This window comes from Pseudophryne corroboree, chromosome 9 (assembly GCF_028390025.1).
Source record: "Pseudophryne corroboree isolate aPseCor3 chromosome 9, aPseCor3.hap2, whole genome shotgun sequence".
Classification (NCBI taxonomy): domain Eukaryota; kingdom Metazoa; phylum Chordata; class Amphibia; order Anura; family Myobatrachidae; genus Pseudophryne; species Pseudophryne corroboree.
This window is the reverse complement of record NC_086452.1, coordinates 137,941,110-137,955,813: the sequence shown is the minus strand read 5'-3', so window position 1 is coordinate 137,955,813 and position 14,704 is coordinate 137,941,110. Positions and strand designations below refer to the sequence as shown.

At 46.5% G+C, this 14,704-nt stretch overlaps 1 protein-coding gene across 3 annotated transcripts in view; it reads right to left on the bottom strand.

Annotated features, from left to right (window-relative positions):
- LOC134957718 (putative ferric-chelate reductase 1) overlaps positions 1–14,341 on the bottom strand; it is a 146,956-nt gene extending 132,615 nt beyond the window's left edge. Inside the window, exons 1-2 of one of the 3 annotated variants that reach the window (XM_063939820.1) lie at positions 14,220–14,341; positions 899–1,094 (exon numbers count right to left, since the gene is read on the bottom strand). In XM_063939820.1, the coding sequence (XP_063795890.1) occupies positions 899–1,094 (196 nt within the window). In that variant the 5' untranslated portion in view covers positions 14,220–14,341. Of the gene's footprint in view, positions 1–898; positions 1,095–9,557; positions 9,578–14,219 lie in introns of those variants that run through there. The other 2 variants (XM_063939822.1, XM_063939821.1) reach the window with 2 other exon arrangements.
- Positions 14,342–14,704: the final 363 nt, after the last annotated feature.

Below are 14,704 nucleotides of genomic sequence, written 5' to 3'. Positions count from 1 at the left end.
CTTTGCAATATATTGCTGTTACTTACAGTCTATAAAATACAGAATTTTAGCTTTTCCAAATCGAGTCTAGGAAAATGAGCATATTGCACCAGGCGACCAGATCTGGTCACCCAGGGCCCCCTAACAGAGCCCCGGGTAGTTTTCAAAAGTGTTTTTAATTGAGGCTTTTAAAATGTTTGCAGTCTCATACAAATATTGCTTTACATGCAGCCGTTACTAAGTATTAACGTTATCTAGTTACAGTGCAGTACAAATAGAGAGCAAGAACAGATGGCAGCGAGAGAGAGAGAAAACAGGGAGGGGAAGACCGGAAACTAAGCTTGTGCAGAGCAAATTTGTCCACTGTGCGCTCCGAAAACTGTTGGAGTGCTCACTCTTTCGGCGGGATGCACTTAAGGGAAAATGCTGTAAAACCCCCGTTTTCGGGGGTTTTACCGCATTTTCATATGTACGAAGACTCCACCGCCGGGTTTACGCCGCTGGGGGGTATCGCCATCTTTTGATGGCGATACCCTAGAGAAGCCTATAGGCTTCTTACCGCCGCCACATCCCGCCGCCGACCTCCGCGCCCCACGACAACCTCCCTCCCCCCGGCCTCCCTCCTCCTTCTCCTCCGCAGCACAGCCTTGTCTCCTTCCGGCTGCAGGGGGGAGAAGGAGGAGCATGGGGACTCTCTGCACACGTCACCTCCTGGGGCTGGGAGGTGATGGAAGCCACCACAAACCCTCTCCTGCGGACCATCACTGATTGCAGGACACCCCTGGCATCGCTTTGCGATACTAATTGCATCTGTGATTAGAATCATTGAGATGACCGGCGATCAGTGATAGTACATCCCGCCATTCATGAGCTCTTGCCTGTTCTTTATAATAGCTAACTAAGAAATTGTAATTGTTACCTTTGATGCGATCTCCTGGTTTGAACACATTTCTGTCCACGGTTATGCTATGTTCGATTCCAGGCTGAGGTTCATGACTATGTCCTGGAGTCATGGTGCTGCAGGCGACAGTTACTCTGCCATTAGGGTAGCTGGTTACAGGGGCAGTAGTGCAAGCCAGCAGCCAGAGGAGAGAAGCAGCAGCTAATGGAGACATCTACAAAGACACAAATAAACAGTTTAACAACCGTACATACATTCACCAACCACTGTGTCCTGTGCTTCCTTTATAGCGATGGTTATACTTGATCAAAAATGCAGCAGAAAGCTGGGCAGAAAGATGACCACAGCACAATGTATAAGACAGGCATGTCCAAACTGCGGCCCTCCAGCTGTTGAGAAACTACACATCCCAGCATGCCCTGACACAGATTTAGCATTCTCTGACAGCAAAACTGTGTTAGGGCATGCTGGGATATGCAGTTTCACAACAGCTGGAGGGCCACAGTTTGGACATGCCTGGTATAAGAGGTCACTGCTTTATGCTGAATTGCAAACAGCAACTAAAAGCATTTTAACATGGTTCTTCAGCCTGATGCCTGAGCAACTTAATGAGTGTCATTTTCTCACTCAGGCCTAGGACCGTACCATAACATGCCAAATCTGAATTTATCATAATGTACAACATAATCTATTCACACAATCACTTTATCTCATGTATGTATATTTCTAATAAGTACTAATACTAAAATCTTTTTTTCAGATATATTAATAATGGTAATAATATTTATGCCATATTGTATCTAGGTGGACGATTTAATTTTTCCTGGAATTACACTGTGCGTTAAGCCACAGGTAGACTTTTCCTCATAGCTTCAGGAGCGACGAGGAAAGTAAGCAATAAAAGGAACAATCTGGTGTTTATGGCCTTTTCAGGTTTGTTAGCAAACCAAAAAAGCACACTAATGGGCAAAGCCATGTTGCACTGCAGGTGGGGCAGATGTAACATGTGCAGAGAGAGTTAGATTTGAGTGGGGTGTGTTCAAACTGAAATCTAAATTTCAGTGTAAAAACATACGCAGCCAGTATTTACCCTGCACAGAAACAATATAACCCACCCAATTCTATATCTCTCTGCACATATTACATCTACCCCACCGTTAGTGCATCATGGTTTTGCCCATTAGTGTGCTTTTTTGATTTGCTAACAAACCGTGAATAATGCCCTTAGTGCAGGGGAAACCCACTTATTCTGCATTTACCTTGAGAAGAAAGGGCCGTTTTATTGAATAGCTCCGTACGTGAAGCGCAGAGCTATTCTCCGCACGGAAAACCCGACACTATTTAGATTCCTCCCAATAAGTTTCAAGAATGCCATTTATTTATTTTAAATCAAAAGCTAATCTCAAAATAACACATTAAAAAGTACATTATAAAAAGTAAAATGACTGAAGCGCAGTGTACAGTCTATGGGGTAGATTTACTAAAGCTTTTAAACCAATATCTTTCTCTAGAATTAATTAGAGGTATGACTGCTAGAATTTGATAGGTTGTTATAGGTAACACCACCACTTGTCTGTTTTAGAAATGTATTATTAAACTTCATTTATAGAGCCGTACAGAAGGCAGTACAGGGTAAAACAGTACAGTATAATACAGCAGACAAGTAATGAATAGCAGTACAACTCTCAAAACAGCCACTGATACATAGGGTACAGCGTAAAATGAAACCTGCACCTATTAGCGTGGAGAAATACCGAGTCTAGTTCGTTTGTAGAAATGAAAAACAGAGTTGAGTCTTGGGGGCAGGCCCGGCGCTACCCTTTCAGCGAAGGGAGGAGCTGGGACGGAGAGGCGCTCTCCCTGCTCTGCATCCCCCTTCCCTGCTGTGCCGTCCTGTCCCCCCTGCTGCTGCCAGCTGCTGTGCCTGTAAGTGGAGGGTGAGAGAGAAATGTCTGTCTGTCTGTCTGTGTATATATATGTGTGAATTGTGCGTGTGAGGTATGTCTCTGTGCGCACGCATTATGGACGCTACTACAGGGGGGCCATTACATGTAAGGACACTACTACTGGGGGGGGCATTACATGTAAGGACGCTACTACTACAGTGGGGGGGGGGGATTACGTATAACGACGCTACTATTGGGGGGGCATTACATGTAAGTACGCTACTACTACTGGGGGGGCATTACGTATAAGGACGCTACTACTGGGGGAGGGGGCATTACGTATAAGGACGCTACTACTACTGTGGGGGCATTACGTATAAGGACGCTACTACTAGGGGAGGGGGCATTACGTATAAGGACGCTACTACTACTGGGGGGGCATTACGTATAAGGACGCTACTACTGGTGGGGCCATTCCATGTAAGGACGCTACTACTGCTGGGGGGGCATTAAGTATAAGGACGCTACTACTGTTGAGGGGGCATTACGTATAAAGAAGCTACTACTACTGGTGGGCATTACGTATAAGGACGCTACTACTGGGGGAGGGGGCATTACGTATAAGGATGCTACTACTACTGGGGGGGGGGGCATTACGTATAAGGACGCTACTACTACTGGGGGGGGGGGGCATTACGTATAAGGACGCTACTACTGGGGGGGCCATTACATGTAAGGACGCTACTACTGCTGGGGGGGCATTACGTATAACGATGCTACTACTACTACTACTGGGAGGGGGCATTACGTATAAAGAAGCTACTACTACTACTGGTGGGCATTACGTATAAGGACGCTACTACTACTGGGGGGGGGCATTACGTATAACGATGCTACTACTACTGGGAGGGGGCATTACGTATAACAATGCTACTACTACTGGGAGGGGGCATTACGTATAAAGAAGCTACTACTACTGGTGGGCATTACGTATAAGGACGCTACTACTACTGGGGGGGGCATTACGTATAAGGACGCTACTACTACTGGGGGGGGGGGGCATTACGTATAAGGACGCTACTATTACTGGGAGGGGCATTATGTATAAGGAAGCTACTAGTACATGGGGGCATTACGTATAAGGACGCTACTACTACTGGGGGGGCATTACGTATAAGGACGCTACTATACTAGGGCGGAATTACTTCTAAGGACGCTTCTGCTACTGGGGGTGCACTACGTAAAAGGACGCTACTACTGGTGGGCATTACGTATAAGGATGCTACTACTACTGGGGGGGCATTACGTATAAGGACGCTACTATTACTGGGGGGCATTACGTATAAGGACGCTACTATTACTGGGGGGCATTACGTATAAGGACGCTACTATACTAGGGGGGAATTACTTATAAGGACGCTTCTGCTACTGGGGGTGCACTACGTAAAAGGACGCTACTACTGGTGGGCATTACGTATAAGGATGCTACTACTACTGGGGGGGCATTACGTATAAGGACGCTACTATTACTGGGGGGCATTACGTATAAGGACGCTACTATTACTGGGGGGCATTACGTATAAGGACGCTTCTGCTACTGGGGGTGCACTACGTATTAGGACACTGCTGCTACTACTACTGGGGGGGGGCATTACGTATAAGGACGCTTCTACTACTGGGGGTGCACTACGTATAAGGACGCTACTACTACTGTGGGTGCATTTGTATCATCTCGTTTAGACTACTGTAATGCCCTCTACCTTGGTCTACCAGCAAAAGAATTGCAACGCTTACAGCTGGTGCAAAACACAGCTGCCAGGCTATTAACCAACCAGCCCCGTTCTAGCCACATAACACCTATCCTCTACTCCCTTCCCTGGCTGCCTGTAAGATGGCGAATCATCTTCAAGATTGGCTTACTGAGTTTCAAAGCATTACATGACCAAGGCCCAAGGTACCTGAAACAGCTTCTGACCCCATACTGCCCCACTCGATTACTGCGATCTGTAGATGAAGGACTTTTAGCAGTACCTAGAATCTCCCGTAATTCATCTGGGGGTCGAGCTTTTAGTCATGCGGCTCCGACTCTATGGAACTCACTTCCCCGCACAGTGCGAGAGGCCCCAACTATAGAATCCTTCAAAAGTAGACTCAAGACTTTTCTGTTTACTAAAGCATTTCCATAGTGTCCCTTTTAGTATCTTCATGCTTCTGTATTTTATGAAAATGTACTTCATTATTTTCTGTACTATACTATGCTATGTATCTGTTAAGCGCCTTGAGTCCTATTGGAGAAAGAGCGCTATATAAATAAAATTATTATTATTATTATTATTATTATTATTATTATTATTATTATGTATAAGGATGCTACTACGACCGGGGTGCATTACATATAAGGACGCTACTACTACGGGTGGGACAACACGTATAAGATTAATAAGATTGTGCTACTGTGTGGCGTAATTTTAAATGGGGGTACTATTGTGTGGCCCCCTTACTTGCGAGACCACATCCCTTTTCCCCGCACGTGCTGACCCTTTGTTGAATATGGGAGGGCACAAATTTATAGTTTGCAGGGGGGCGCCGAACACCCTAGCACCGGCCCGGCTTGGGGTGGGGTGGGGGGGGGGGAGAGTGTTCAAGGAGGAGGTATAGTGCTAAACTTACTTGATGTTTGGTTCAAGTTTAAAATGATCTGCATCGCAAGGATACGCTAGAGTTTTTCAAGATCAAACACTCAAATTTACTAAGAAATATATTTGACAGAATTGTGTTTTCTAATAGAGTATGCAATTGTGCTTATTAGTGTGTGTGTTCAGTTGTGTGTTTGTGCCTGAATTGTATAGTCTTGCCTGTGAGCAGCGTGTTTGAGAACTCTGCATAGATCAGTGTGATAGACAGGAAAGAAAAAAAAAAAAAGAAAGAAAAGAAAAATATCCATTCCTGCCTGAAGGAATGCCAAGACCCTGGAGATTCTGAAAGACTTGGGGTCCATTTTCCATTCACTGCACCAATGAATATAGGTTTGCCATATTCGGTGATAAATGCGAGCTGAGGAAGGTTTCCTTGCTCTGAGCATTGTTTGAATTACCTGTTGTGAGAATCCTCGACTTCAGAATAGAGGTTTCAAGAGCCACGCCATCAAAGACAGTTGATCCAGATGTCTGTGATAACAAAGACCCCGCATCAGTAGATCTGGACGTTAAGGGAGCAGAAGTGGAACATCCAGCGACATCCTCTGCAGATCTGTGTACCAATGTCTTCTGGGCCAAGCCGGAGCTAGGAGGTGCTCCTTTGGCTTCTGGGCCAAAGGAGCACCCTTTCCTTGCTTTATCTTTCTCCCCACCCTGGCTAATAGGGTGATTGGAGGAAACACATAAGCCAGATGTAAGTCCCATCTCACCGACAGGGCATCCACAAAGATTGCTCTGGGATCCTTTGTTCTTGACCCGTATGCGAGAACTTTGTTGTTCTGATGGGACGCCATGCGATCTCTCTCTGGCAACCCCCACTTGTCTACTAGAGTCTGGAAGACCTCCAGGTGTAGAGCCCATTCGCTTGCCTGAATGGCATGTCAACTGAGAAAATCTGCTTCCCAGTTTAGGACTCCCGGAACGAACACTGCGGACAAGGCTGGATGATGAAGTTCTGCCCACTTTAGTATGCGACTTACCTCCATCGCTTTTCGGCCGCGAGTTTCTCCCTGATGGTTGAGGTACGCTACTGCCGTCGTATTGTCCGAGCGGATCGGAACTGGTTTTCCCCAAAGAATGTCCATTGCATGAATCAGTGCCATGTCTATGGCCCGAAGTTCCAATATATTTATTGGCAGGCAACCTTCTTCCTTGATCCATATCCCCTGGAAACACAACCTTCCTGACACTGCTCCCCAGCCCTGAAGACTGGCATCCATTGTCAGAATTTCCCAATCTGATATCCAAAAGTGTCTCCCCTTGTCCAGATGGGATGTCTGTAGCCACCAGGCTAATGAACTTCTTACTTCTATCGTAAGAACCATAGTCTGCGTTTTTATCATCTGATGCAATCCATTCCATTTGGCAAGAATCAGATGCAGCATAGGCCTCGAGTGGAAATGTGCATACTTCACCATGTCGAATGTTGACACCATCAACCCCATCATTGCTGCGTGAATGGATACCTTTTGACTGTGTAGCAAGTCCTGAATCCTTGACTGAACCTTGGATATCTTGTTCAGAGGTAAAATTACTCTCTGAAGACTTAAATCCAGTACAGCCCCCAAGCGAGTCATCCGCTGTGACGGAACCAGAAACGATTTTGCCCAATTTATGAGCCACCCGTGCCTTTGCAGACACGTTACTGTCTGTCGCAGATGACATAGGAACAATTCCTGAGACTGTGCCAGGATTAAAAGATCATCGATATATGGAATTTTTTTTATCCCCTGCTAGCAGAGATAAGATGCCATTACCATCAGAATCTTGGTAAATACTCTGGGGGCTGTGGCTAACACAACAGGTAGGGCCTGGAACTGAAAATGTTGTTGGAGAATAGCGAACCTGAGATAGCACTGATGGGACAGTGCTATAGGAAAATGTAGGTAAGCATCCTGTATATCCAGGGATACCATATAATCCCCTGGCTCCATGGCCAAAATGATGGAATGTAAAGTCTCCCTATGAAACCGAGGTACCCAAATGTATTTGTTCAGCACTAGGAGATTGATAATGGGCCGGAATGACCCATTTGGTTTCTGAACTAGAAACAGGATGGGGTAAAAAACCCTGTACTCGTTGCGCAGGAGGAACCGGAATGACTACTCCTGACTGAAACAATTTCTGAACTGCCTCTTGCAAAGCCCTGGCCTTCGTCTCTACCCGAGACGGGCTGGTACAAAAAAACCTTTGAGGAGGGTGCTTCTTGAAGGCAAGAGCATAACCTAGAGATACCACTTCCTGCACCCAGGCATCTGTTGTAGACTGCCAGATCTGTGCAAACTGAAGAAGTTGGCCCCCCACCCTGGATTCCCCTAGGTGGAGGCCCGCACAATCAGATTGATGGCTTATTCACGGTTTTACCAACCGGTCCTCTGTTAGCCCAGTGCTTTTGTCTTACCAGACTTGTTGTATTGGGACTGCCTGCCATCACTTTTTCCTTTAGCTTTTCCTTGAGACGAAAAGCCGGAACTCTAGGTTTGAAATTGTATATAGAAGGAAACTTTACCTTTTTGGAGTCGGCTTCTGACTCCAAAATATCTGTAAATTCTTTACCAAAAAGAATATCTCCAGAAAAAAGCAAATATTCCAAAACCTTCTTAGATTCTCAATCAGCTTTCCACGTTCGTATTTTTCAAGCTGATGCCCTGGAGGCAATAGTACCCATATCCAATGCTGCTTCTTCCAGGAACATTGCAGCCTGTTTTATATGAGCTATATGAGATTTTTACTCTCTAGATGCTATTGAAAAATCCTCCTCCAATGCATCAGCCCAGGCAACCACTGCCTTTGACATCCAAGCTGAAGCCATGGCTGGCCTTATAACTGCCCCAGACAGGGAAAAAATGTTTTTTTTTTAAAAACCATCCACTCTCCTATCCGTGACATCATTTAATGATGTTGAAGGCAAAGGTAATGTAGATTTTCGCACTAATCGAATCACATGCGTATCTACTTTCGAAACCACCTCCCACTTTTAAACAATGCACAGCTGGAAGAGGATAATTGGAATTCCATTTCTTACAAATTTTAAACTTCTTATTGGGCGTAGCCCAAGCCTCTTCCATAATTTCCATCAGCTGATCTGACCCTGGAAACTCAGTCTTAACTGTTTTGGAATGTTTAAACACAGTTGCCTTGGTTTTTAACACAGGGTCTGCTGAATCCTCTAAGGATAGAATGGCTTTCATTGCTTTAATTAACTCAGCTATATCCACTAAGCTGAGACCTTCCTCCTCCTCCTCATATGCCGAAGTAGAATTTATTGAGCTTTCATCCTCCGATGAATCCTCATCTGAAACATGTGTAACCTGTGAGAATGAAGATTTACTTACTACTGGCTTATCAGCCGGTTTCTTTTGAGAGCCTGCTGCTGGAAGTGATAAACCACAGGTGGAAAGCTGCATGTAAGGGTTAATCGTGTAACCTATTCCTGGTACAGGAGTTGGAGGAATTATCCGTTCAGCTATACTGGATAATGTCTGTGCAAACATAGCCCAAGGTGGATCAACCTGCACCGGAATCTGCCTTGTATTTTTCAAGAGACCCTGGTGAAAGCTAAAACAATTTGCACACAAACCATCCTGAACCAGATCCTGAGAGGTAAACACAGCTTTGCAAGACAAACATGATATGAGTGTTGGTGTTGCTGGGAGTGTATCTTCCTCACCTTTGCCGCTCTTAGACATGATAAATAATCAACACATCCACATTGTACTACACAATTTGTGACTGTAATCACTTTTAAGCTTTTTAAAGTGACCTACAATCCGACCCTACCCATGCACCAGCATTGGGGATCGGAATACGAAAAAAAAAAAGACAGAATATATAGTAAAGTCAGCAGTCAGTCACATGTTATACATTAGTATAATAAGCAATATGAGCACATCATCAACTACATTTCCAGTATGTAGGAGAATATATTACTGAATCATGTTTAAACAGATCTACCATATTCAGACGCATAGCGAAAGAAACAACAGTAATAGTATATATGCAATAGGAACTTATCTAACTATTCGTACTCAAAAAGGTAGATGGAGACTTAGTGCTGTATTACCCGTACTCAGAGTGGGATACAGGGAGACTCACCTTGCTTCCAGGACCGATCAATACGCTTGTGAACGCTGAGTGGATCCAGAGCTACTAGTGTACACTGCCGCTCCATGAACCTATAGTGAACACAGACACTCAGTAAACACAGACACACCCGCCTATGCTGTGACTGGGTCCCCTTCGTGTACAGCGTCTGAGACGGAAGCGCGAAACAGTTCATGGCAGGAGACTCGGAGGAAACTGGTCATGAACCGGGGGAGGGGCGACCAGGAGAGCGTCTGACTCCCCGCTGCTGACATCAATCCTAGGGATCGAGGCCTCATACTATTCCTGGAGCCTCTGATCCCTAAGGCCTAGCGCTGCTGCACCTGAGGTGGCAGCCGCGTCAGCGACTGTTTGGTGGTCTCCTCCAAATCAGTGCGGCTGTGTCCGTATTCCCCTTCTAAGCGGTACCAATGCCTTACCTTCTCCCTGTGCTCCGGCCACAGCCTGGTAACATCTGCTGGACCTGCTAGTATATCCGACACAGACGCCCACCGAAACAGCACTGTACTCGTGGGTAAGCGTTATCGCGACCCTACGGAGAGTTGTTGGAGCGACTCTTTCTAAGGTACGTACAGTATAAGACGCTTTTCAGAAAGATCACTCAAGAAAAAATAGTAAGACTAGAAAAATAAAATAAGATAGCTTAGTGCTGCTAAAAACCAGCAGCCCTCTGACCATGGTCTGGCTCCTGCCGCAACAAACAAAAAAATTATTTGCCTGAGCCAGGAGGCGGGGATACATAGACGGGCCCGTTGCATGCTGGGAGGCCGAAAAGGTTGGTGCAAATCTGCTGTCGCTTCATCATATCCCATTGTTATCCTGTGGATAACCTGTGGACCCAGCCGGAAAAAAAAAAATACAAGACACAAAATGTGTAATGATCACCCGTATTTAATAAACCAGCACTGAGGTCTTGGAGCCAAGCCTGGTTCTAAAAAAATGAGTAGGGTTCCCTTGTATGTTTAGCAAAACCGGTTTCCACTGGCAGCGGGTAATGCCACAGCCAGGGGACACACTTGATGGAGCCCCCCCCGACCAAAGCATTATCCACCCCAACTATACAACCCAGGTAGGGGATTCCTGGGGAAATGTTTAATATTTAATCTTTTATTAGGAAGATAAGAAGCGTTTGACTATGAAACTGTAAAGCTACATATAGACGGTGTGATTTTCCGTGCGATATGTACTATATAGTACATATCGCACAATATGCATGCACTTGCGATGCCGATGCGCGGTCCTGCGGCATAGGCATCGCAAGAAAATATAGCGTGTGCAGGTGGGACAGATACTGACTACATGCTTCTGGGCACAATGTAGTCCGTATCGGCCGTTAGCCTTAATTGGTGTGTGTGTGTGTGTGTGTGTGTGTGTGTGTGTGTGTGTGTGTGTGTGTGTGTGTGTGTGTGTGTGTGTGTGTGTGTGTGTGTGTGTGTGTGTGTGTGTGTGTGTGTGTGTGTGTGTACCTTAACTGAGGAGTCTGTTCTGGCAATGAAGATGAAGCAAAGAAACTTTTGGTGGGTACACACTAGGCAATTTTGTAAACAATATCAACAGTATTTTTACCCTCCTGAGCAATATTGTTTACAATATCGCCCAGTGTATATGCTCACCAGCAATTCTCGACGCGCGCTTTACACGCAGCTCAGTAACTATATCGTCAGATGCTGCATGTTCTGGCTGGCCGCAGCATGGCATAGCTATGCAATATCGCTTGCTATATAGCATAGTGTTTATGGACTCAGGCCCGGCGCTATTCATTCAGCAAAGGGATGCAGAGCAGGTAGGTGTCAGGCTGGAGAGGCGCTCTCCCTGCTCTGCATCCCCGCTGCTGCGCCTGGCCTCCCTACTACTGCCAGCTGCTGTGCCTGTCACTCTATGAAAGGCAGCGGCGCCAGCAGCTTAATGCCTCCTCTCCCCCTCCTGTGACAGCGGCAGAGACTGAACGTCTGCAAAGGGGGCGGTGCTACATGGCCGGACGGGGTGGAAATACACGGGACCAGCAGAGTGCAGTGCCACAGAGGAGGACATGCTGCTCCAGATCCTGCCAGCCAGGGAGAGTAAGTGATAAAGTGTGTGTGTGTGTGTGTGTGTGTGTGTGTGTGTGTGTGTGTGTGTGTGTGTGTGTGTGTGTGTGTGTGTGTTTAAGTATGTGCTGGGGAGGGGGGTGGATGTGAATAAACTGCTCTTCTGTTGGCGTTACGCACAAGCGGCGCTACTACTGGGGGCGTTACGCACAAGCGGCGCTACTACTGGGGGCGTTACGCACAAGCGGCGCTACTACTGGGGGCGTTACGCGCAAGCGGAGCTACTACTGGGGGCGTTACGCGCAAGCGGAGCTACTACTGGGGGCGTTACGCGCAAGCGGAGCTACTACTGGGGGCGTTACGCGCAAGCGGAGCTACTACTGGGGGCGTTACGCGCAAGCGGAGCTACTACGGGGGGGGGGGCGTTTTAAATGGGGGTACTATTGTGTGGCCACACCCCTTCCTTGTGAGACCACACCCTTTTTTCAACACACACTGGTGGTCATTCCGAGTTGTTCGCTCGGTAATTTTCTTCGCATCGCAGCGATTTTCCGCTAACTGTGCATGCGCAATGTTCGCACTGCGCCAAGTAAATTTGCTATGCAGTTAGGTATTTTACTCACGGCATTACGAGGTTTTTTTTTTCGTTCTGGTGATCGTAATGTGATTGACAGGAAGTGGGTGTTTCTGGGCGGAATCAGGCCGTTTTATGGGAGTGTTTGAAAAAACGCTACCGTTTCTGGGAAAAACGCGGGAGTGACTGGAGAAACAGAGGAGTGACTGGGCGAACGCTGGGTGTGTTTGTGACCTCAAACCAGGAACGACAAGCACTGAACTGATCGCACTGGAAGAGTACGTCTCGAGCTACTCAGAAACTGCACAGAGAAGTGATTTCGCAATATTGCGAATCTTTCGTTCGCAATTTTGCTAAGCTAAGATTCACTCCCAGTAGGCGGCGGCTTAGCGTGTGCAAAGCTGCTAAAAGCAGCTTGCGAGCGAACAACTCGGAATGAGGGCCACTGTACCTTTGTAAAGTATGGGAGGGTGCAAATTTATAGTTTGCAGGGGGACGACAAACACCCTAGCACCGGCCCTGTATGCACTATGGGGGTAATTCAGACTTGATCGTAGCAGCAAATTTATTAGCAGTTGGACAAAACCATGGGGGTCATTCCGAGTTGTTCGCTCGCAAGCTGCTTTTAGCAGCTTTGCACACGCTAAGCCGCCGCCTACTGGGAGTGAATCTTAGCATAGTAAAATTGCGAACGAAAGATTCTCAAAATTGCGATTACACACCTCTTAGCAGTTTCTGAGTAGCTTCAAACTTACTCGGCATCTGCGATCAGTTCAGTGCTTGTCGTTCCTGGTTTGACGTCACAAACGCACCCAGCGTTCGCCCAGACACTCCTCCGTTTCTTCAGCCACTCCCGCGTTTTTCCCAGAAACTGTAGCGTTTTTTCGCACACACCCATAAAACGGCCTGTTTCCGCCCAGAAACACCCACTTCCTGTCAATCACATTACGATCACCAGAACGAAGAAAAAAACGTGAGTAAAATTCCTAACTGCATAGCAAATTTACTTGGCGCAGTCGCACTGCGGACATTGCGCATGCGCATTCGCGACTAATCGCTCCGTTGCGAAAAAAAATAACGAGCGAACAACTCGGAATGACCCCCCATGTGCACTGCAGGGGGGGCAGATATAACATGTACAGAGAGAGTTAGATTTGGGTGTGGTGTGTTCAAACTGAAATCTAAATTGCAGTGTAAAAATAAAGCAGCCAGTATTTACCCTGCACAGAAACAAAAGAACCCAACCAAACCTAACTCTCTGCAAATGTTATATCTGCCACAACTGCAGTGTGCATGGTTTTGCCCAACTGCTAACAAATTTGCTGCTGCGATCAGGTCTGAATTAGGCCCTACTGTATGTCGGCAGCCGGGACGGGAGGTGAAACACTGTGATATGCTTTTAAAGATCAAAATGCTTGCAGTATCAATGCACAATGTTGCGATACACAGCATCAGGCACAGACAAAATTTAAAAAGCACATCTTTCCGAGATACCAGAACACTAATTAAATTTAGGTTTTCAGCAGCAAATATTTAACCACTAGGACTAAATGTTTATAACAAATGAACCACACACTCTACAACCCAAAATATAGTGTTATTTTGGAACCACAATTACTGCCTTAAGAACATTGTTACAGTTCAAAGAAAATTCTCCTATTGCAACTGTCATACAGGTAACTAGACAACCATCCTGCAATAAACTCCATACCATGATACTATATATGGCACATTAATACACACCAGTGATGATTACAGCTACGTGCTTACAGGTGGAAAAGGGGTATAAGTTTACAGTAAGCGTATAATGCAGCAGCCAGTCCCACAGTGTTACCCATAGACAAGGAAGTGCTATCATGCCCTGCCAGTAACACCAGTCCCACCCACACACACACTACAGACGCTGCTGCTGAGCATACCAGTCTAGCCTGTTAGATGGCTGAATCCTTATAGACATATGGAAAGCAGGTGCTTCTACAGCAATAGTGATATGGGAATATATATATACTCTGCACATGCCGAGCTGCCTCTGTTCCTTTCCCGCAGTCTTACCTTACACCAGCACCTCCGGCTGCGACAACGCGCAGAGCTTTAGCCACCTGCTACTAGCGACAGCAGTGCGAGCCAGAGAGCGACTGGACTGAGAGGTGTGGCTAAACAGTCATCTCTCCGTTCATTGGGTCTCGTCGCTAGGGGCGTGCCCAGGAGCTCACCGCTTTTACACTGTAGGGACAGGTAACAAACCATTGTTCTGTTGCTCAGCGCTGATCGTGGTGTAGATAACCTGTAACCTGTGCACACCGCTGCAGCTCTGCTGGCAACAAGCAGTCTCTCAGTTAAAGGGGCCCTTTTACTTATACATATTGGGGGTCATCATTTGGAGTTGATCACTAGCTACCGTTGTTCGCAGCGCAGCGATAAGGCTAAAAAGCGGCATTTCTGCGCATACGTATAGACCGCAATCCGCACGCGCGACGTACGGGTACAAAGTCCTTTGTGGTTTTGCACAGGTTCTAGCGACGTTTTCATTCGCCGCA